Source organism: Manis pentadactyla, chromosome 5, assembly GCF_030020395.1.
Source record: "Manis pentadactyla isolate mManPen7 chromosome 5, mManPen7.hap1, whole genome shotgun sequence".
NCBI classification, from domain to species: Eukaryota; Metazoa; Chordata; class Mammalia; order Pholidota; family Manidae; genus Manis; species Manis pentadactyla.
This window is the reverse complement of record NC_080023.1, coordinates 45,842,356-45,865,655: the sequence shown is the minus strand read 5'-3', so window position 1 is coordinate 45,865,655 and position 23,300 is coordinate 45,842,356. Positions and strand designations below refer to the sequence as shown.

Here is a 23,300-nt window from a genome sequence, read left to right as displayed (position 1 = left end):
GAGTCACAAAAACTTTCAATCATAATGTAATTTGGTCACAGGGATAATAGCACAGCATGGGGAATACAATGATTCTGTAACATGTTTCTATGCTGATAGTAACTAAACCAGAGAGGGTGTGTGTTGTGCATTTGAAACCAATACAGATGAGTATCAACAATACTCAAAAACATACATAAAAGGACAGAGAATCTGTGGCATCTTGCTGCACTGATGGACAGTGACTGCATTGGGGTATGGGTGGGGACTTGATAATATGGGTAAATGTAGTAACCACATTGTTTTTTCATGTGAAACCTTCGTGTTTATCAATTAGACCTTAATAAAAATAAAGGACAGAGAACCTGAATAGGCATTTTCCCAAAGATGACATACATGATGCTCAGCAACAGTAATCATCAGGGAAATGCAAATCAATACAAGGTAGTGCCTCATAGCAGTCAGAATGGCTAGTATCAAAAAGACAAGTGTTGGCAAGGATGTGGAGAAGAGAACCCTTGTGCACTGTTGGTGGGAGTTTGAAATGGTGCAGCCATTGTGGAAAAAAGTATAGAGGTTCCTCAAGAAATTAAAAAGTAGAACACGATCCACAACTCCACTGGTTATTATAAAATCAGACATCAGTAGCATTTTATATATTCAAGATAACCCCATATATCCTTGGTCAGGCAGAAATTTTCTTGCTCCTTGTCAAGGACTCTTCCATGGTAATAAAATAAATGACTGTGGAAACTTATTTTGCTTTGTCGCTGATAAGGAGTATGGCAGGAGGAGGAAGGTGAATCACTCTCATCAACACAGTAAGAAACATCCATTATTTGATGCCTCAGGAACTTCAGGTCACGTGCTGCATTAGGACAGAGTACAACGCAGTTGTTTTGGTATTCTACATAGTCAGAGAGGTTTTGCCAACTCCCTTTCTCTCAACTCCACAAAAATACATTATTAATCCTTCAACTTATAGCTCAACTGTTTATACCTATTAACAAAGGAAGCAGAATCTAGAGATGGTTTACCACTTTGCCTTGGGTTTTTCTTCTTAGAATTCCACTACAGTACAGTCCTTAATGACCTGACACTCAATGCACCTTTTTCCAATTATGAGTCAAAATTTACTAACGCCAGGCCTGCTGAGAAAGATGTATATTAAGCTGTTAGGGGGGACCTGATGCTGCGAATGAATTACTATGTGAAACCTCTTAAGAATTGTCGGCAGGTGGTTTCTCCCTCACCTCTACCTCCCAGAGAACAAAATATACAATATGCTTTGGACTACTATCCTCTGGTCTGTTACCCCAAACAACAAAGACTACCATTACCTTTCTACCTACAATGGTTTACCTGAGGGAAACAATTTTTAAAATTAATATACTTGCAATTCCAGCAAAATAAATGTGGCTTCTTTGATACTTGATGTACCAATAACAAACAAAGGCATACAATGCTTTTTAAAACTTTATTTCAATGTAACTATGCTTACAGAAATACACTCATATTGGTTAATAGAATGCAATTTAACTTTAACTTATCCTATACAATTTGGACCAAAAACTCAGTACGTGGTTAAAAAAAAAATTTTCAATCTGGTTTATTTTTCATTTATTACAAATGTATATATAAAAGATCCTCCATAAAATGCTGCTTAAGCAGGCAGCAAGAACCTTGAGAAATTAACCTTTGGTTTGTCTCTGAAAAATAACACGTATTGCACTATAAAAGTTTATAAAACTGGTGCAACAAAACATTGTTTTAATGTTTCAATGACAGTTTACAGAGTTCAGTAACTAATGGATGTTGAAAAAGGGTGGAGAAAGCCTATGTACACAAAATGTGAAACTGTAAAAGCTACCCGATTTAGTTAACATTGCATGTAGATTAACAAAATCTACATAAGGTAAAATTCAGAAAGTTTCTTAATCTGAATTAACACTATCAGCTCACTTCATCTGCTGAGGTCAACAAGGGAACTGCATACCAGCTGTTTTCCTGATTTATGCAAAAAAGAAAATTAAGTTTTTTCCCCAGCTTCTCAGTCCAGAACTGATGTTCTACTACAGGCAAGGTATTTCTTCCATTGTCAACATTCATGGGGTGACATGCAAATGAGGTCTACTTGGGTTTAAAATTGAATTAACACTCATATGCAAAATAGTCCCCAAAGTTAAAGACCACATGACTTTAGAAGTGATTCTAAAATATAAAATGGCCCTTTTAGAAGATTAGAGCAAAACATCTGGCCAGTTATAAAAGCATTATCAAAAAAATGTAGCCCGTTGTGAAGTACACCTCAATTTAAAAAAGAAAAAAAGTAGCTCCAAAGAAGCAGCTCTGAAAAGGAAAAAATATAACTTAAAATATCTTGAAAACCAATGTGAATATAGGTTCAAAACATAGTTAAAAAGAGATACATTTTTGTAAGACTACCTAGGATTAGGCTTATAATGTATTCTAGTATTTCAAGTTTATCTCTAGTTACTAAACATCAATTTACAAATCACATGTTCACTTTTTATTCCTTTATCAAAAGGGAAAATTCTATCTTCAATTCTATCCAGTGGAGGGGAAACTGAGAAAACAAAGCAATTCAAACAGTTCCATGCAAATATCACATTTTTCAAATGGAAGAACTCCCAACTAGACCAGAAGTTCATATTACTAATATATTTTTCATTGAAACAATTTTAATAAGTACAAATACATGGCATTAAGGTTCAGAACCTAATATAGGCCTGACAATCAAGTCCTTGTTTTCTGGAAGAAAGGCCTCACATCCCACTGAATTTCCAGTAACAATGTTTTCACAGATCAATTTAATAAGGGGTTTCAATTTCCTTCATATTTTTGTTTTTAGCATTCTAGTTGAGAAAATTAGTCCAATTTCTCAGAAATAATTTTTTTCTTTTGTAATATGAAATAATCCACAAAAACCTCTTATCCAAACTGATTCCAATCTCCAATCTGTACTTAACATGGATCTTTTTGTATGTAATATAAAAGGAAACTTACATAAAATGTACCAATGAATATTTGAGCTAGTTGTTAGAAGATTTAACTAGTTTTATAATTTAAGTTTTAAAACATAAATATTTGCAGCTTGATCTTCTGTTGACAATGATTGTCGGAGCCAAGAATTCACCTAGAATTCAACATCATTTACAAATTCCCATTCATGCACACAAAACACACACCATTAAAACACAACTTACTCCTCATGTCTGGAGAGAATCATCTTCTTTAAATCTTTGGCCTCCCAGTCAATTCCAAGTTCAAATGTCTTTTAACTCAAACTTCATTCTCAGATTTTTAACAAGTTCTCCACCCACACTTCATCAACGTTGTTTTCTAACCTTTCATGTTGCACTGCCAAACTCTTGAACCCTGCCTCAAAGAGATCACCAGATAAAAGAAAATAAATGAAGTATAAAGTGGTTATTTTAGAATAGAACATGGGAGGAACAGAATTGTTTTAAGATTCCCTATTGGGATCATAGTTTATTTTACTGCAATGAGTAACTGCTATCAGCAAGAAAAATCCTATGTCGGATTCTTTGATATTCCTTGGCAAATTAGCCAAAGAACCTATGAAAAAGTCTGGGAGTACACACACTTTTTCATATGAAGTGCCCCCCCGGGAACATGATGATAGCTGTAATTCATTTGAGGCCTCACCTGTAGAAAGAGGCTGTCACAGGACAGCCAGGACACCCACTAGTTTGTGGAGATCCCTGAGAAAATGTGATTTTAAAAATCTGGACTGTACAGAAGTCTAACCAGCCTTTTCTATTGTATACAGGAAGGAGTAGCTGGTCTACCTGTACTCATCCTCTCTCATCCTAGATTTTCTGTGTAATGCTATGGCTTTGGAACCTCACAACTGATAATCTGTGTAACTTAAAGGAGTGATTATGCCTCCTAATTCCAGATTTGCAGTTTCCAAGTTACCACTTATAGTTCTTTATTCAGCTGAATAGCCACATGAACACCAACCACCTATGAAAAAATGGTTTTCCTCAAAAATCTGACTTAACACTGTACATTTAGGAAGTAGCTGTACTAAAACGCCAAAATTTACTTATGGTTGGTATTTGAGATAAAAATCCACTCAATATAGAGCCTAGTGGTTTATTGCGAAATTCAAAATGAGAGCTGTGAATTCACTACATCCATTTAAAATAAATAACTTATATGAAATACAGATTCTGGCATAGAAATGTGAAAATCAAAATCAATAGATTGAACCTGCATGTTTCATTTGCTCACAAATTTGCACACACTAATATTCTGCAAAAGACAATTGCAGCAAAGGAAAAAAGAAAACTGCCCTTTGCAAACAAGACTAAAAGCATCCCTCCAAAGAGAACAAAATAAACATGCATATATATATATATATATATATATATATATATACACACACACACACACACATATATATATACACGTATAAAGTGTTACTGCTCAACACAAATACTATTTCTAGAAAATTTAACTGCATAGGTTAAAAAAAAAATGTGCAACATCTTAAGCCATTAAAGCACCAAAATAAAAAAACACACCAAAATCATTGTTTTTATGACGATTAACATATACAAATAAGAAATATTGATCAAAACTTAGAAAGTAAATACCTGGACTGATACAATGTCCATTGTTGGGGAACTTCTCAATTTAAACGTCTCTTTTATCTAAAAAAATTTTAAAGTGCTAACTTTATATAAAGCAGGCAAATTCTTCAAGTAATTTGCTATTTAAGTAAGCCAATTTTTATAGAGCTAAACAAGAAACTACAAATAAACTGAAGTGAAACAGGCAGACAGACATGGAGGAAAAACTGACAAGTTATAGACAAAGCAACAGATTATCATATACCACCTAGGCCTTCTCATTTCAGTTAAATGCATAAGCTAACAGATTTAGGTATCTGCTGGTTTAGTACACTAACTTCCTTGGATTTGCTCAAATCTATCCATCAACAGGTATATAGTCCTAGGGAAAAGTGTCACTTAAAAATCAACAGTGGACACTAAATAAAGCAATTTTAAAAGTAAAAGGTTGTCTACTACTATAAATGAATATAAAGTGTAATAGATCTTACAAACTAAGAACTGAAGCCTTGTCCAAAGCTTAATTACTCCTGTCCTTTAGCTGCTTTTTCAAGGAAGTACACATTAACCAAATGGCGATTGAGGTGTTTGCTATAATCTTTTTCCTTTCTAAAAGAACGATCACAGAAGATACAAACGAAATCTCCATCAGCCACTTTGACTGCCAAGGCTTCCTTAGCGTTTCTTCTACTAGCTTCTTGTGGAACTGGCCGAGCCCCATTCAATCCAGAATCATCACTACCCTCTGACATGTTGTCACTTAGATCACTTCCATCGTGACTGTGGATGCCTTCATCTTCATCCATTTCCTGAGACTTATTTATTGCCGTGGTGACAGGAGGTGATGCCACAGCAGTTTTGGACACTACTTCATGTTTTTCTGTTGGTAGGGGAAGCAGTGGTGAAATTAGTTCTTCAACTGCTGAGTCTCTGCCAGAGAGATTCTCTGTTTTATTCTCATCAGTGTCCATTTCCATTTCAGAAAGCACAGTGTTAGCCTGACATCTGCCATCTAAAGTTCCACCCTCTGGCATATTCAGGTTTTGTTCCAAGGATGAAATACTGGCAGATTCCTTGATAACAGCAGCAAGTCCTGCTGGACTCTTATCTGTCTCTTCTGCTTCTACTTTTTGAAGAGGAGTTTCTTTATTTCCTTTGCCTTCGCTGAGTAATTTTTGGTCTTTTGTCTCCTCTTCTTTTAGGTTTTCGTTTGGCAGCAATGGTGATGGTGGTGAGAGATCCAGTGCATCAGCATTTTCTTTCAGAGGCTGGCTATCCTTAACAGGCACTAAGCCAACTTCAATAAGGACTTGCTCCTTCAGTACCATTTCACTCAGCATGTTGGCCTTTTCCTTTTTACTATCTTTTTGAGGAGACTTTTTGGGAATCGGTTCCTTGTGAAGGGGAGGCTCCATTTGAACAGGCCCCTTCTGAACAACCTCTAGCTGAGCAGGCCCCATGGGAGACGGCGGCTCCATGTGGGGAGACTCTGGCTGGGGAGGCCCCGGCTGGGCAGACTCTATAGGAGAAGGAGGCTCAGTCTGAGCAGGTTCCATCTGCAGAGGCTCTACCTGAGTACCCCTCTGAGCAGTCTCCTTCTGAACAGGCTTGCTGCTTTTTTTACTTAATTTATTTTTCAGAGTTTTCTTCTTTGCAGTTTTTTTCAGGCACGTATTTTGCTTTTTATTCTCAACTTTGCCATCAGCCTTTGGCACTTCTTGATTATTTCTGGATTTGCTTTCTGCCTTCTTTTTCTTTTTTGTCACAGGTCCCTCATCATTAACAGGATCTTGTAAGGAATTGACTTCAGCTTCCACCTTCCTTTTGCTTTTCTTGGTTTTACAAGTTTTTTCTGAATTATTCCCTGTCTGCATATCCATTTCTTTAGTTTCCACTGCAGATTTGCGAGTTCTGGTAGTAATCTGGATTGAGGCATTACTGCAAGGCTTTTTCTCTTTTGAAACATTGTCTTTTTTCTCCACTTTCACAGCCCTCTCATTTTTCTTTCCAGCCACATCCCCCTTTATTTTTGTCTGTTCTGCTTCTGTTTTTTCATTGGTCATATTGTTATCAGGCAAGTCAGCCTCTCTCTTTTTGGTTTTCTTTAGTTTCACTTTTGAGACATCCATTGTTTTATTAGGACAAGTAGGATGCTTAGATTTGAAATGATACTGCAGATTACACTTCTTAGAAGCTGCATAGTCGCATACAGGGCAATTGAACTGCCGTGGATTAACATGTAACTCTACATGTTTTTTGAAGTTACTTCTGTCTGCTGTTTTGTAGTCACAGTGTGGGCAAGTAAGAGGTTTAGGCCCATTGTGAACCTGTCTTGCATGGCGGGTAACTTCATGTTGATTAGAGGCCACATAACTGCACTGATCACATTTAAATGGCTTCTCACCTGAAGGTAAACAAAATATGTTAGAGAAGACACAGATTAAGAAATGAATTTAAGATTTTATTAAAATGTATTTATAAAGACTGAATATATGTAAAAGAAAACCACAAAAACTATGTATTGAAAAGACTGTATCATGCATCTTACATTTACCATATTTATTTGTTTATCTTTCCTCTATCCCTTGACATTGATTCCCACACCAAATGGAGGAATAATTATCTCAGTTAACCACCATCTTCTAAAAAGTTCATCAAGAAAGGGCTCTCAAGCACTATTAAAGACCATGATCCATGAAGTAGTACATTATCATTTTGGGCTCTAGATGTTAATTTTGGAGCAAGGCAGTCAAAGAGAGAAGATTAATAATGCTTTGTTTAGTTAAAACAAACACATAATGGAGTAAATATAAAATTCCCATACATTTTTAAGATAAATCTTGAGACTTCAAAAGAAATATCTTACACTCCAGGCTAACACTCCCAGGCCTTCTATGCAAAAATTTTAAAACAGTGCTTTGATCTCAGGGAGCAAAATACTTTTCTCTCTAGATTTTTTTGTCCATAGTGGTAAGAGTTGAGTCAAGTTTCAAACTCAGCAAACTTTTCCAATACCTGAGCTGTTATTTTAAAGCAGTAATATAGCCAAGTCATAAAACTTGATTTTTCCCTATCTTCTTCTAAAAAGTGGGCAAAGAAACTAGGTAAATGATAAGGGGCATACAAATAGATATGGTATGTAAAATAAGTAAACAAATCATAATCACAAGTACATACAAAACCAGAACCACCCCAGCCCCCAAATTAAAGGTGTTAAGATTATCACATTCTACCTGAATACATACCCATCTAGATCACACTCTAGCAAATATTACCAAATGGTATCCATACCCCACTGGTCCAATGGAATGCATAGTAGAAAAATGGAAATTGACATTTATGAAAATTCATCTCTCAAACATTCACAAATTCTTATCAAATCTAATTTTTTCATAAAGCAAAACTACTCAGACATTAAACAAAACCATGTAGATGGAAGTATTACATGATTAGAAAATGTCTGATTAAATACTCAATAACAAAAACAAAAACTTATGCTGGGATGTCAGATAGGATATGCAGTTAATTGGACAACTCTTTTCCATATTAGTCCACAAACATTCTATAAACAGAGGTTTCTACAACATGCTGCATTAATATAGACTTGGCCCTACCTTGTCCTCTCCAATTAATGTCTTCAAAAGAGATAATCATGTGCTTAACATATATATAGACACAGAATGGGGAAAGATAGGTGGCATAAGGTTAAGAACTTGTTCTAGGGTAAAAACATCTGGGGGCCCTGCAACTACTGTGAGATCTTGAGCAAGGTACTAAAATCTAAGACTCAATTTCCTCACCTGTAAAATACTTTTGAGTGTTGTGAGCTATAAATAATCTAATCCATATAAAGCACTTAGCATGAGGCAAATAGCCAAAAAGTCACTAGGCATTACCTGTAAATCATCACTTTTAGAACAAATTTAATTTTTGGTATGGGCAAACTAAAGGGAAGATTTTTTTCATGTGTTCATTCTGCCTTTCCATATAAACCTTATCGCTGAGTAAATATAATGGCTGACAGAATTTTCATGAAAATATTTGTGCTAAGAATTGTAATGAAAATATCATCATATTATAACCCCTAATGAATGAGGGTACTTACATAGCAATCATCACTGTGTAAGCCTCTGCCTATGAAATGGCCAGAAAATAGCACTCACAGAAATCTGTTTAAAATTTGATGGCATAATTCATTTGTACCATGCACCCCGCCCAACTTTTGTTTTACTGATATTAAATCTTGTTTGTAATAGAAGATCTAGTCATCAAAGTTTTAGTTTACTTGTACCCAGTTGAATATAAATTTATATGCCCTGTACCAGTAGTTAATGTAATTACCTTTTCTAAGTCTAATAATATTCATCCTACATTTTTCATCTTTAAAATGTGTCAGATGTCTATTTTATTCTTCCTAAATTAACTAAGATAACTTCAATTAACTAAGTAAGATAACTTCAAAAGGGCAAAGATTTTTACAAGCTTTACATATTTTTATCAAGAATCCAGAAAGAATAGCAAAAGAAATTTTAAATTAAAGAGTAATAGGGGCATACAACTGATTACAAAGCTTTAATACAACACATGGGATGAATCTCAAAAACATTTTATAGAAAAACGATACAATGTTCTTTTTGATGGGAGTCAAGAGTGTCAAGTCATGGGAAGACTGGAGTGCTGATTGAAAAAGGTCATGTAAGGAACAAATTTTTTTCTGAGGGTGGCAGAAATGTTTCATGTCTTCATCTAGGTGGTGGTCAAATGAGAAAATGCGAACTCACTGAGCTGTATACTTAAGGCATGTGCATATTAATATGTGTAAGTTAAACCTCAACAATCAATGTTTAAAAAAGTATCCATGAAGACTAAACCATAACATCTTTCAAATAAGCCCAGCTATTAAAATAATTCCTCCATAATAATTATCAAACACTTCGTAAAAGGAAAATTTGCTGTTAAATAAAATACTTCTCCACCTTTAAAGAGTCATAAATGAAGGTGGATCTTGCCAAGTTGTCAATTCCCTTTAACAAGCATTCATTATGCTCACAGTGGGGAAGTATTCAAAATAGACTCCTACACTAGGAGGATGGGGAACTAGCAGTGTGATGTATACAAAAATATCATAATAACAAATTCAAACTGGATGTAATGGTATTATGTCCATTGAGATTAGGAAAGGGAGAGCTGTGGATTTTCAGTGTCTCTAAGACTACTTTAATACTTTAATAGATGGAAACACCAACAAAATGGGGAACTAGTAGTTTAGTGTGTATTTTTCACCAAACATTTTGATCCCTGTCTAAATTTGGTGTGAGAAGACTTAGCCTATGGATAAAGTGCTCCAAACAAATAACCAACATGGTTTTGTTTCATAAACCAATCTGTCAGTTTATAAAAAATATAAGTCAACAGAGCCTATTTCTTCCAGAAATAAGAAAAGGAGCACACACGTCTCTTCCCTAAAATACATTCACATGAACAAGAAACCGAAATGCCCAAGGATATCTGTAAAGATCAAACTTCAGGCCACAGAGAAGGCACCCAAGATACTCACTCCATGCAAACCAGTCAGAAAGACTATCTGTCCAATTTGACCTAACTTTGCCTCAATTTATCTGCAAGAGTTATCATAGCAACTTCTAGTTAAGTGTATTGAAACATAAGGTGTGCTGAAAATAACTGACAAACTCAGACACAAAACAGACTGACCATGTTTGTTTCCTGTTTGTGACTCACAAACTACTGGCATCCAATACAAGATAATGAATGACTCTGCTCTCTCCATACATTATGGTTCCAATTTCATTATGCTGTAGATTCTTGAGCTATTTTTCTAAGCCATAATATTCTTTTAACACTGTTGACAACTGAAAATGGGAGGGTGGGGGAGTCTCAGGCCAAATTATAGCTCTTCTAATTTGATAATCTTAGATAAAGCATTTATCCTTTCTATTCCTGACTCCTAATCTATAAACTGGGACTAAGTATTTTAGAATATTCACAGGTAACAAATCTGGTTTTCAGCATGCATACAATAGAGTGCTCATTAAGACTTAAAATACTTGCTCTACTGTAACAGCCAACAACTGAAAATCACCTTTAAAATACACCAAGAAAACTCAAAAAACAGCAAACAAAACCACTCAATTATTGACTAGTATAAAACGTCATATTCATATAGTGATAGAAGTATTATGGAATCAATGAAAAAGATGCAAATGTGTCATCATTCTAATCCACTGACTCAAAAATACTAGTAACAGGTCACCCAGATATGATGACAAATGAAACATATTAAGTAAAATTCAAGCATCTAGATTTAATTTCCAGTATACAAATAATACAATGCACAGGGAGAAAGGAAAACTAAATGACACCAGGAGAAAGGAAGACAAATCCAGAAGAGGGAACATTCTATAGGGAAAATGGACATATTATTGTCAATGCCTTCGTTTCCCCCACTTGTAAAAAATGGGGACAATTAACAATTTATACATGATAGATTAGTTATGAAGTCTAAAATGAGTTAACTAAAGCTCTTAAATGGTTTACTCAAGGGCTAGAAATAAAATGCAAGCAACATACGTAATATTAAATTTTCTAGTAGTCATATTACAATGATAAAAATGAAGTAAAATTAATTTTACTACTTATTTAGTTGTAGTCATGTCATCATGTAATCAGTATTGAAAAATTGATTATTTTACATTCTTTCTTTCATACTGTTTGAGTTCTGGTATGTATTTTACACACCTCAATTCAAACTAGCCACATTTTACAAGCTCAATAACCACCCATGGCCAGTGGCTACCAAATCAGACAGCACAAATTTACAGTAATTACTGGTTAACATATGCACAGACTTCTGTAAACATCAAGATTTTCAGCACAGTTCCCCATAGAGATATATATATTCTAAATCTGGCAGGAGAGTATTCTGATCAGACATGGCAATTCACCAAGAGTCAACATGACCCAAATGAAATAATCATCTATTCAACACAATCTACGCTAATATTTACTTTTTTAACTTTGCTTCTACAAACTAGGGGCCAATTCTGGTTAGTGATCATGATTATACAGTCTTCCATTTTATAAATTATAGATGAATAAATTAGGTCTTGGAAGTGAGGCTTTTGTAACCAGTCCCCAAAAGCCCTATCAACTCTCAAAAGGGAAAGAAATCAAACAGCCGGCCCTGAGAAGGAATTCCTGAAACCTGGCAACCACACACTACGAAACCTGGTGTTATGAATACTGTTTGTGGGGGGCATGGGGAAGAGTGTTTTAGAAGGTAGGGATTTTTCAAAAAGGATGAACCAGCCTTGGTCTAGGATAGCAATTCAGTGTTTATTAGTCACGGACTTGTTGAGGATCTGATGAAAATTAAGGACCTTCCTCCTAGGAAAAGCACAAGCACACATTCAGCTTCAGGAGTTCCACCTATGGACTCCTTATTAAGAATCTCCTTTTAAATATAGCTCCACACTAAAAGAACAATGACTTTTAATTCTAATTTCTAATTTCTATGAAAAATAAATCTTAAATAGTGACCCAGTTTCAGGTCTAGAACTTCCTTATAACTGTAGTTTACTAAAAATGATAGAAAAGTTCCCATTTCTTACCAACCTGAATGAGTACGCATATGTCTAGTTAGATGAGTCTTCTGAGAACTTGAGTAAGGACAAAGCTCACACTTATATGGGCGTTCTCCTGCAAAAATATGATTAGTGTTTAAATATGACCAAAAAAATGCAAATACAATTCTAACAGTATATATAATATTCAGTACTAAGCATTTTTTAACAAGGTTTTTTTTTCCTATGCTTGAAAAAGGATTTTTTATCATGTAGGAGAAATGTTAATAATTTAACTCAGAATTCACATAACTACATTTCAGCTTTGCTGACAAATATAACTGGCTTTCTGAATTCTCACAGTTCTTTCAACTTTCACAGTAATACTACCCATTACTACATTAAACATTAATAACTGAAAATTAGCGTTGTATGAAGGCACATTTTTATTTAATTAGAATTATCCTTAAAAAAAAAAAAAAAAAGAAATCTACCCCAATTTTCTGAAGCTATGACTTGGGTAATTTTTTTGATTCCTATAAAGGACAAATCTACCATTAGAAAACGTTAGCTTAAAGCAATAAGACTTTTGAGTGGAGACACTGTAGTTTTAGGCTAAAAATTTCAGATGGTGACAGAAATTTACATGAAATAGTCAAGTCAGTGTTAAAACAAATCATACTCCTAAAGCCATAGGAACTGAAAACAACTGAAGATGAGAAGCCAGTGACATAGTACTAAAATACTTAATACTGAAAGGCAGGAAATGTGTTTTCTTGGGAAATGGGTTGTCAACCACAGAACAGACAGAAAAGAAAAAAAGCTTGACAACTGGTTTTCATCTAGTCTTTGGCCACAAAATAATAGTTGCAATGTTCAGCAAGTTTCCTCATCTATAAAAGTAACAGTACCTTGACTTCCCAGAATTGTTGAGAATTTAAATTAAGATAATACATGCAGAGCATTTAACATTGAGACTGGCACATAGTAAAGCCCTCAACAAGTATCAGTTATTATTCTGTAAATACAACAGATTAGAGTAACAAATATGTCTACTAGAATGCAATGAAGACAAAAAGTGAAAATGAAAAAAGGAAAATGTGGTGATGAGTGGGAAATGTGTTCCTATTAACTGTTCAGCTGTTACTATCTGGTAGCTATAGATCAGCTGGCTGAAATAGCTCACTGCAACAGAATGCCTACTTTGACCCGGAAGAATCTTAAGATAGCTTAAAAAACAGTGAATGTGTTTCTGTAAAGAACATGAAAAGATGCACAATATTATTAGCCATGAGGGAAATGCAAATCAAAACCACCAGGAGATGAAGACGTCACACCCACAAGGATGGCTATAATCAAGATGACAGATGTTAACAAATATTGGTTAGGACGTGGAGAAATTGGAACTCTCATATACTGCTGGTGGAACTGTAAAATAGTGCAGCCACTTTAACAGTTTGACAGTGCCTCAATGACTAAAGAGTTACCATGCAGCCTAGCAATTTCACTCCCAGGCATATATATACCCAAGAAAAATGAAAACATTATATCCTCACAAACTTGTACATGAATGTTCATAGCATTATTAGTAACAGCCAGAGAGTGGAAACTTTGGCTATATTCAAACATCCATTAACTGATGAGTGGGTAAACAAAATATTATATGTATCGATACAAGAGTATTATTTAGCAATAAAAGGAAAACAAGTACTGTACATACAATGTGGATGAACCTTGAAGACATTATGCTAAGTGAAAAGTTAGTCACAAAAGGACCAATTATTGTATGATTCCACATTATGTAGTGTCCACAACAGACCAATCCATAGTGAATTGTATGATATCTCAAGATGGTACAAAATAAAGTTAATGAAAGAAAAAATACCATTGTAGATTAACAGGAGGGATCAATTAAGGATAACTTACTTTTAAATTCTTTGTAACAGAATGGATTGCTTCCAGCTGTACAATTTTACAAACTAGAGGCATAAATACTGTAGAAAATGTACGGATTTTTCCATCACACTTGCAAAAATGTCACCTTCTGAAGATGAACTGGCTTAGTATCAAAACCACGAAATTAAAATTTTTTTGATCGAAGATTCATATAAAAAATCCTCTGCCCCTAAGTAAATACCTTATTATAAAGAGAGATTTGGAATTCTGAATCTTAGTTGTATGTGACTTTGAACACATGACTTCAGGCTTTCCTTTCAGTAAAGATGGGCTATTATCACCCACCCTGTGTTCAATGGATTGTTCTGAAAATTAGCATAAATGGAAGCACCTAACATTGGGTACTCACTCGATAAAAGAACAGAAGAAACCCATTAAGTGAATCTGAAAACTAGGCTTCCAAAATGAGAAGTGATTACAGCCTACTACCTTTTATCTCTACTCTTCAGCGCTAGATGAAATTTATTCTTACATAAATACAATTTTCAGGAACAAGCACTTAACACCAGACACTCTCAATTTACATAATCAAAATATTATTCTGCAACTTATACACCACCAAATTGTTTTAAAATGCCTAAAAAAACCCACACACAATTAAGGTAATAAGGCGGGGGGGAGAATCTTTTAAAAAGTATTAACACCAAGTAAGTTTAACACTAAAATGTGAAATGAAATATGCATAACCAATTGTGGATAAAATGAGAGTTTCTGTGGCCAGGATTCTCACCGGGCTGTGGTTGACTAGCTCACTGCACACCTGTGGGCAATACATGGCTGTTGACTCTATAAAAAGAGCTCCGCCCAGTGCTCTGGGCACTACACGGTGGCATGGCTGCAAGGTTGCATAAGAGCAGAGCAGAGGCTGGAGTGGTGGCAGCGCGGAGGACAGAGGCCCAGAGGACGGCTGTGCGGACAGAGGGGCCCAGAGGCAGACACCGGCCTGCTGCATGTAGACTCGCTCTGAGTGAACAGGATTTTAGTGACTGACCTGCCACTGTGAGAATAAAGTTGGGTATAACCCTTTCACCCCAAGAACGTTTTGCTGTCATTTTCTTTGGTCACATTGGATCCACAGCAAACTTGCCTGGGGCTGAAACCCATTGGCAAGACATCAATGTTAGCTATATAAGTCATAATCTTATTGTGGAAATATCAACCTTAAATTATTGTGGAGAAAAAGTTAAGTAATGGATGGTAAAGTATATAAAATATAGCCATTAAAATTACTCAATAATAAACCACTATATAACAAAACAGAAATAAGCAATGGCAAAAAGTAGGGTCCCTAATTAAAAAAAAAAAACCCTTCACATAGAAAGACATAAAAAACTGGGAATATACACCAAAAACTGAAAACTTTCTCTGGTTCTCTGTTTTCCTTTTTTTATTGTTCTAAAAATGCTCTTAAATAAAAAAATTTAGATTTATTGTTGCAAAAAACATTTTTATCTTTTTGGGAAAATTTTTAATTTGTTCAGTGACTCAATTTTCAAAATACAACAAATTCAAAATATAACTGACAAAAAATCAAAATGTAGTTAAGACAAAGGCACTGGGATGGTGGTAATAGTCTATTGACTTGCATGATGGTTATTACGTATTTGTAAAAATTCATCAATTATATCTCAAAGCAAAATTCATCAGATGTACTCATAAAAGAAAGTCATGTACTTGACCATACATCATTATGTACTTACTAGAAAGCTCTATAGATTATATAGCCCATTCTAAACTAGGCCCCAAGGTTTTCAAAAAAATTGTATGAAGTACTTATGGCTGAAGTGTACCTAGGATTTAAGATCTGTAGGTGAGGTGAGTTTACTCTAACAGTTTAATACAAACTATTAAGTGATTAATGGGATAGGATTCCCAAGTAACTTTAATTTCCTATGCCACGCAATTTTGTAATGTTTGAACTTTACTTTTGAAGTAAAATGGTTTCAAAGCATGGAGACAATCAATCACAGGTTACAACAAATTCTGAAGGGTCTACAAATTCATTTTACCTGGCTAGATTTTAAAGTTTCGAATAAAGGAACCATCTCCTGGGGCTTAGAAATCTCGCTGCAGAGGTCCTTCTTGTAATGGAATTGCATCTACAAGTTTTATTGTTTAGGTTTACCATTAAGCAAAGCAGTATTAATTCCCCTCCTCCCTGCCCCCCACTTTACCTGTGGGGTCAGTCCTGAAAGAGCAACAACTCCTGCAAAAGGAAACGGATGCAAAGGGCAACCCACAGCCTTTACACTTGTGATCCAAAGAGAACAATACTAGATTACCCCTATCCATTTTATTCAGACCAATAACCAGTCCTCAAGTGGTACCAATTCTTAACATAGGCAAATGTAACAAATAAGAAAATGAACTGCCAATAGTTACAAACATTTCTTTTAAAAAATGGGACCCCTCAATTATAAAGACTTAAAAGTCAATTTAAAAATAAATAATTAAGGGGGTGTTGGGGAGAAATGGAGAGCGAAAACTAATAGGGGTTTCTTTTTGGGATGAAGTCTTAAAATTGTGGTAATGGCTGCACAACACTGTGAATACACTAAAACCAATGAATTATAACTTTAAATGGATGAATTGTGTGGTAGTGGAATATCTCAATAAAGCTGTTTTTTTTAAAGGAATTGCAAAATATGACAAAATACTGGTAACTGTTGAATATTGGTAATGGGTACAATTGGTGCAGTGGGGCGTTTCTTCTGAGATGTTTGAAATTTTTCATACTTTAAAGATTTTTCCATTTCTTTTAACAGAATACACTTACAAACTAGACAGGTCCTCTTATCTGTACAAGAACAGGCTGAACATGATTGTTTTTGTCTGAGTAACAGCTGCATTTCAAGTGTGATAATCCCACAAATCTTTTAAAAACTACTTGTCACATTCCTATGTTTTAGGGACAAAATAAGCGGTTGTTCCATTTAGCAGCTCAATACCACAAGTCAAATATTTTTAAAACTTTGAGGCTTCTGTTAAATAGACCTATGCAAGGGTTGATCATTCGATTTTCTTTTGTCTAAGTCCTCAACTCCTTTGGGAAACCATACCGCAAGAGAGATGCAGTCACTGTCAATTAAATACAAATCTTCTAAAAGAAAAAAACAGCCTAATTTAGCTAAGCGGTCTATCCCAAGTTGTCAGCATACCTATTTTGCGTAGAGGCATTCTATTTTATATTCTCTATTTCTCTTGATTAGCCTTCAAAGAAATACTCAGTGCTTTATACATGTGTTCCTTCTCTCACTCCCCCAATGCTACAGTTACCCCATGCAGAAACTGAAGCGGGAAGAGGTTAAATAACTTAATCCAAGGTCACAAAGACAGCAAATAATGGAACCACGACTTGAGGCCAGAATCTCCTTTCTTCAGCACTATTTTAACTACCCACTCCATTAACTACCAGACGTGAAGTGAACTTAGTTAACTACAAAAGTCCTCTTACCTGTATGAGTTCGAACATGTTGAACATAATTGTTTTTTCTGTCTGAAAAATAGTTGCATTTCCCACATGTGTATACTTTCCTTGGAAAATGGTTTCTCAAGTGTTTCCTCCAGTGATATTCGCTTACTGTTGTGTACGTGCAAATGATGCACTTGTAGACTCGCTCATTATCCCCAGCTCTGGTGTGATGCTTCAGGTGAGCAGTATAGTGATCATAACGATTGGTATTGTAGCCACATCGGTCACAGCGAATGGGGCCCTTGGAGAAATCTCCCACCTCCACAGTAGAAGAGCCAGATTCCCTGGCTTTTGCTTGCTTCTCTGCACTTTCTTCCACAAAAAATTTCTTGGCACTGTGAACTCTGATATGATGCACAAACTGTTCTTCAGATTCTGCTTCATACTGGCATGGCTTACAGCGAAAGGGTTTGGTCTTCAAGTTCTTACATTTGTCCTCTGTTCCAGGTGTTTCCAGAGGAAGGTCTTTATTTGAGTCATAAGTTTCTGGGGCAGCTGATACTTCGAACACAGGCTGTGGTTCTACAACACTGAGCTCCAAACTTTCCAGTTCCATGTTTTCTAGTCCACTGGGTTCGCCTTTTATTTCAGGAGACTCATCGAGTCCTTCTCCATCACTATCTGAAAAGTTGTTATCCCCCACAGGCATCAATTCTGCCATCTGTCTCTCTTCACCCACCAGGTAATCACAGCAGCTGCCATTTACTTCCCCAGTTAAGGCCACATTTGCCAACATGATAAGCTGAGGCGCAGCCAGTTCAGCTTTGGAGAGGTCATGCAAGTCATACATGTCGTTAGGCAAGGCCATGCCAATGTTGCCACCGCTGGTGAACAGCCCCCCTCCTCCAGAAGACTGGCCCATTACCTGGGTGGCCATAACTGTATTCTGAATTCAAAACAAAACAAAAAAGCACCAGTTTAAATACAACCTTTACTGGTCTAAAATCAAAACATCATTGTAATTCTTCACAACTCAAAAACAAAAAAAATACAAAGAAAACAAACGCACACCTTTCCAATATAATCTTTAAATTCAAGGAGTTTCATTTACTAAAAATAAACGTTTAAAATAGTTTTGTAATTCTAAATTTTCTTTACAGCAGTAACCAAAAATATATTCCTATTACCCCTACAAAAAATTCTATCAACAGTTTGACGTAACTCATCCATCAGATAATTCTACCACTGGCATGCTTTTGCTCCAGCACTTTTGATTTTTTGGTAGGAAAAAATATTTACCCTTCATTTTTAATGATAATTTAAAAAAATTTTTTTAATTCAATACATGAACAGTAAACTGCTGTCCTCCCAACTCTCACCCCCCAAGTGTCTACTGGCCTGAAATCATAAAGGGGAGAAATCCAAAAGCCAAGTGTGCATTTCTTAAGTACAAACATATTTGGAAAGGAGAAAAAAGCTTGTAATAATTGGTCAACTGAGTTGAACTGCATATGAATTCGGTAACTTCAAAATAAGTTACTCTGAAAAAGTATCACTGAGTTTTATTTTTTTGATGACTCGTGTTACTTAAAAGAAAAATTTTGAAGACCTTTTTCCCTGTAATTAAGTATAAGTTTGATGTATTCAAAACTTCACAAATGAAAATAAACTTTCAAACCCCCTAATAAAATAATCGTACAACTCAATTGGACAGTCAGCAACTTTCTTGCATTGTGCTTGACTTGGCCTACTTGCCTAATGGAAGCCATTACAAGATCACCTTCTTGAAAACATGTTGGGACTTTTTAAATCATCTTAACCAAGGTCCTTCTCAACCTAAAAGGTACTATTCTCAAATTAGGTGTTCTCTCGCAAATCAGTGAAAGCAAAGTAAGTGGGAAATACAAAAAAAATTAAGGTAAACCTAAAACACAAAATGTAATCCGTTTCACCCAAGTGCCCAAACACAAACCGGTTGAGTTGCATGTACCAACAAAAGTTGAAATCAAATGCCATCACAGAAAACAAACGCGGGGCAAAAGCCGTCCCAGGGTTTAAGGACGCAGGCTACGCGGTAATCTACCTAGACAGATTTTTCTGACACTGCCCAACCACCCCCCTCGTAATTACCATCCCTGAAGGAATTTTAACGTTTGTAGGGAAGACCGTCCCAGCACGGCCCGAAAGCCCAACGTGCCGCACGAATTCCTACGTGCCCTGCCACCAGCGCCTGCCTCGGCGGCGGCATTCCTGACTGAAATAGGCATTCGGCCATTTTCTCAAAATACCAAACACAAAGCAGCTCTTTGCAAACTCGGGCGCTCTCGCTTCCTCTCGGCTCGGCCCGCTCACTGCGCACATGTACACAACAACTAGCGGGAGTTGTCCCAACGCTTATCCTGAAGGTTCTCCTGAGTTCCCCAACTTTAGAAAGGCGTGGGGGGCAGACTCGGGGCGCCGCTGGGCCAGACCAAGTCCTCCCCGCCCCCTCCCCGGCCCGGAAGCCCGGTCCGTCCAAAAAAAAAGAGGCAAGTTACCGCGCTGCCGGCGTCCCCGCTTCTCTCCCCGGCCCTGGACTCGCCGCCCGCAGAAAGCCGGGGACGCTGCGCGGGCGCCCTCCGCAGGCGTCGGGCTCAGGCGCCGGAGGGCCCCCCGCGCCCCGGAAGTCTGCGGACTCACCCCCCCACAGCGCCCCGCGGGACTCGAGCCCCGGCCTGGCCGGCTCGGGCGGCGCGGTGGCCGGCCGCGGAGGGGCGGCCCGAGCGCAGAAATCGCTGTCCAGCCCCATTGGCGGAACCGCCCCGGCTCCGGGGCTGACTCAACCCGCCCGGCCGCACTCAACGGCGCCTTCCGGCGAAAGGGAGAGGCCAGGGAGGGAGGGGGACGGGAGGGCCGCGGGCAGGCGCGGGGCTACGGCGGGACCTGGGAGCGGGAGCACGAGAAGGAAGTTTCAGGACTAGGGCCTCACGCAGCTTCTCTTCCTGGCCTCAGGACGCCACCCGAGGGGCGCTCAGCCCGAGCGGAGGCGGCGGCCCAGCCCCGACTGGGGAAGGGGTCCCGGGCCGCGCCGCTCCCCGCGGACGACCCCGGCCCAGCCCCCGGGCCGCGCCGGCGTAATCTGATCCCGCTCGGCCGCCCGCCCCCGCCCGGCGCGGCCGCCGCCGCCGCCAGAGCCACAGTATCTGCAAATCAGCCCTGGACAGCGCCTCGCTCCGCGTCCTTCCGCGCCCTCCCCCTCCCGCTCCCGCCGCCGCCGCCGCCGCCCGGCCCCCCCTCCCCCCCCAACCGCCCCCGGCCCCGCACCGCGCTTACCGTCCTGCCTCGGCGCGGGGGGGCGGCCGATGCGACGTCGCCGCCCCTTCTCCCACTACTTTTCTTTGTTGCTGGAGTTTCGAGGGAGGGGAAGAGGAGGGTGGAAAAGTTGGGCGCTGGAGACGTCGAGGCCCGCGAAGGCCCAGGAGCGAAGCCGCAGAAAGTGCTCAGGCCGCCGGCTCTCGCCTTGCGGTTCCCGCCGCTGCTGCCGGGGTCTGGGGCCCGGGGCTTCGGCGGCGTTGGCTCTGCTGGGGCGCCGCGAGCTCGCGGGAGCCACACATTCCAGCACAGGAGGTTGCGCCGCGCACCCGGCCCGCGCCGCCGCCGCCCGCGGGACACGCCCCCTCCTCCGCCCGCGCGCGCCCGCGGGACACGCCCCCTCCACCTCCTGCGCGCGTGGCCGCCTGGCGCGCCCCGCCCCTTGGCAGAGGGGTTGCTCTGCGCCCGCGCTGGGCAGAGGGCGCGCCGAGGGGGAGCCTCACCTAATCCGCGCAGCCCCTCACTCCTGCCCTTAGGTCAAAAAAGAGGCGGGACCCGCTCCCCTTCTTGATTTCTTTTGTAAACAAACAACAGAAAAGTTACACCCCCCCATACACATACACAAACACACACACACACACACACACACACAAGCCTTGGCGTGCATGCATGAGAATAGAGCTGTTAAAAGAAAAATCTGCAGGGTTTGACCATTCTCTTTACAACTATTGTCACCCGCCGTTCATATATAAAGCAATCGAAAATACCCTTCAAAATCTCTTCAGGTCTCCACCCGTAGCCACCCTTAACTAATTAAGCTTCCTTTTAAGCCTCTGCATTAAAATGCATTCCAATTTTTAAACAATAAGCAAGGGAAATGCAATCATTTTGTGAGTTGTGAGAATAATATGTTTTGAGAAGATTTTGGACTCAAAACAGAATGAGGACTGAGGGGACAAGTCCCTAGACGTGACAAGTAGCAGGTCATTGCTTGAGCCTTCAGAGCACTATTCCAGTGAAGCAGTTACCGTCAGATTATAGGGGGTAAAGAGAGTGGCGAGGACGTGGAGGCTGCCTGGTGACCACTTGTCAGAGAGAGTAACCTGACTTCCGCTTTTGTAAAGTGGAGTTAACCATGCATAAAATATGACACATAGTAATATGGTTTTTTTTTTAAAGAGACAAAGTAGACTCATGTACCGCTTCCTTTCTATTTGCTCCAGAAATGCCTTTTTAATGGGCCTTGATACCTTATATCATGCGTGTCCTCAGAAACTTAATGACTCCTCAGTGTGACGTTCAAGGCCTTGACTAACCTGATACAGACAAACTGGACTATCACTAGTATTATAATAAAGGTAGCAACAACCGCTATGGGGATTCAAAGTAGGGAGATGGTTCCTAACTAAGAGGATCTAGAAATTTTTCACAGATGACTGTCCAATCTGGCCTTGCCCTAGTAGAAGAATTCCAACAGGTAGAAAATAGGAGAAGGAACACTCTACACAATGAAAACAGCAAGCTGAAAAACCCATCTACCCCTCTTGCCTAAACCAGCTCTCCCAGTTCCTTCACTGTTTCTCTTACAAGAGACTTTCCAGACTCCTCACTTTCCTGGTCAGCTCCTCACTAGGACCCCTGTTTCCCTATATCTGGACAATATAGCAATGCATCCTCAGAGGCAGATGCAAAATAGAATGAAGGCAATGATTTCCCTCCTTTGTGGAGTGTAACAACGAAGCAAAACTGAAGGAACAAAACAGCAGCAGACTCACAACTCCAAAAAGGGACTAGCGGTTACCAAAGGGGAGGCAGAGGGGAGAGGAAGGAGAAGGGGATTGAGAGGTATCATGGTAGTACACATGGTGTGAAGGGGTGTGGTCACGGGAAGACAGTGTAGCACAGAGAAGGCTAGTAGTGACGCTGTGGCGACTTACTAAACTGATGGACAGTGACTGCAATGGGGTACGGGGGGGCAGGGGGAGACTCAATAATATGGGTGAATGTATAACCACATTGTTTTTCATGTGAAACCTTCAGAAGAGTATATATCAATAATACCTTAATTAAAAAATTGTAAAATTTAAAAAAAAGATGGAATGAAGGCCCTGAGGGCCTAACCACTAAAGGTTTTGATTACTTAATATCAAATGCAAGCCTTCCCCAGTGAACCAAATTGAAAAAGTACTCATTGTCATTGAACCAAAGAAAGGAAGAAAAGCAGAAAGGAAGGGGGAAAAAAAATGAAAAGAAAGAAAACTTTTTTAGATTTGAATCAAACTTTCCTACATTTATTCTCTTTTTTAAAGTCTTTTTTTTTTTTTTTAAACAAAAGTCCAATTTGAGGTTGCATGGCTTCTTTAGATCCTATAGCCCAGGGAACAGTTCTGGCCTTAACAAAGCCCTTAAAGATAGAAATTCTTTTCTTTTCTTTTTATGTCCAAAATGGCAAAAATGAAA

At 38.6% G+C, this 23,300-nt stretch overlaps 1 protein-coding gene across 8 annotated transcripts; it reads right to left on the bottom strand.

Moving 5' to 3' along the window:
• Positions 1-358: 358 nt before the first annotated feature.
• Positions 359-21,181, bottom strand: REST (RE1 silencing transcription factor). Of its 8 annotated transcripts, none has more exons than XR_008997743.1 (5): positions 19,680-20,019; positions 17,592-18,495; positions 12,234-12,317; positions 3,207-7,005; positions 359-847 (listed from the first exon to the last, which is right to left on the bottom strand). XR_008997743.1 is itself a non-coding variant. In XM_036895241.2 (4 exons), the coding sequence occupies exons 2-4, from the start codon at positions 18,484-18,486 to the stop codon at positions 5,126-5,128; spliced, it is 2,859 nt and encodes a 952-aa protein (XP_036751136.2). In that variant the 5' UTR covers positions 18,487-18,495; positions 20,862-21,181; the 3' UTR covers positions 1,443-5,125. The 8 variants fall into 8 exon arrangements, 6 of the variants coding, with proteins under 6 accessions (XP_036751136.2, XP_036751130.2, XP_036751135.2 ...); XR_005026795.2 differs by lacking the exon at positions 359-847 and adding an exon at positions 1,443-2,328; XM_036895241.2 differs by lacking the exons at positions 359-847; positions 19,680-20,019 and adding an exon at positions 20,862-21,181 and having other exon boundaries at positions 1,443-7,005.
• Positions 21,182-23,300: the final 2,119 nt, after the last annotated feature.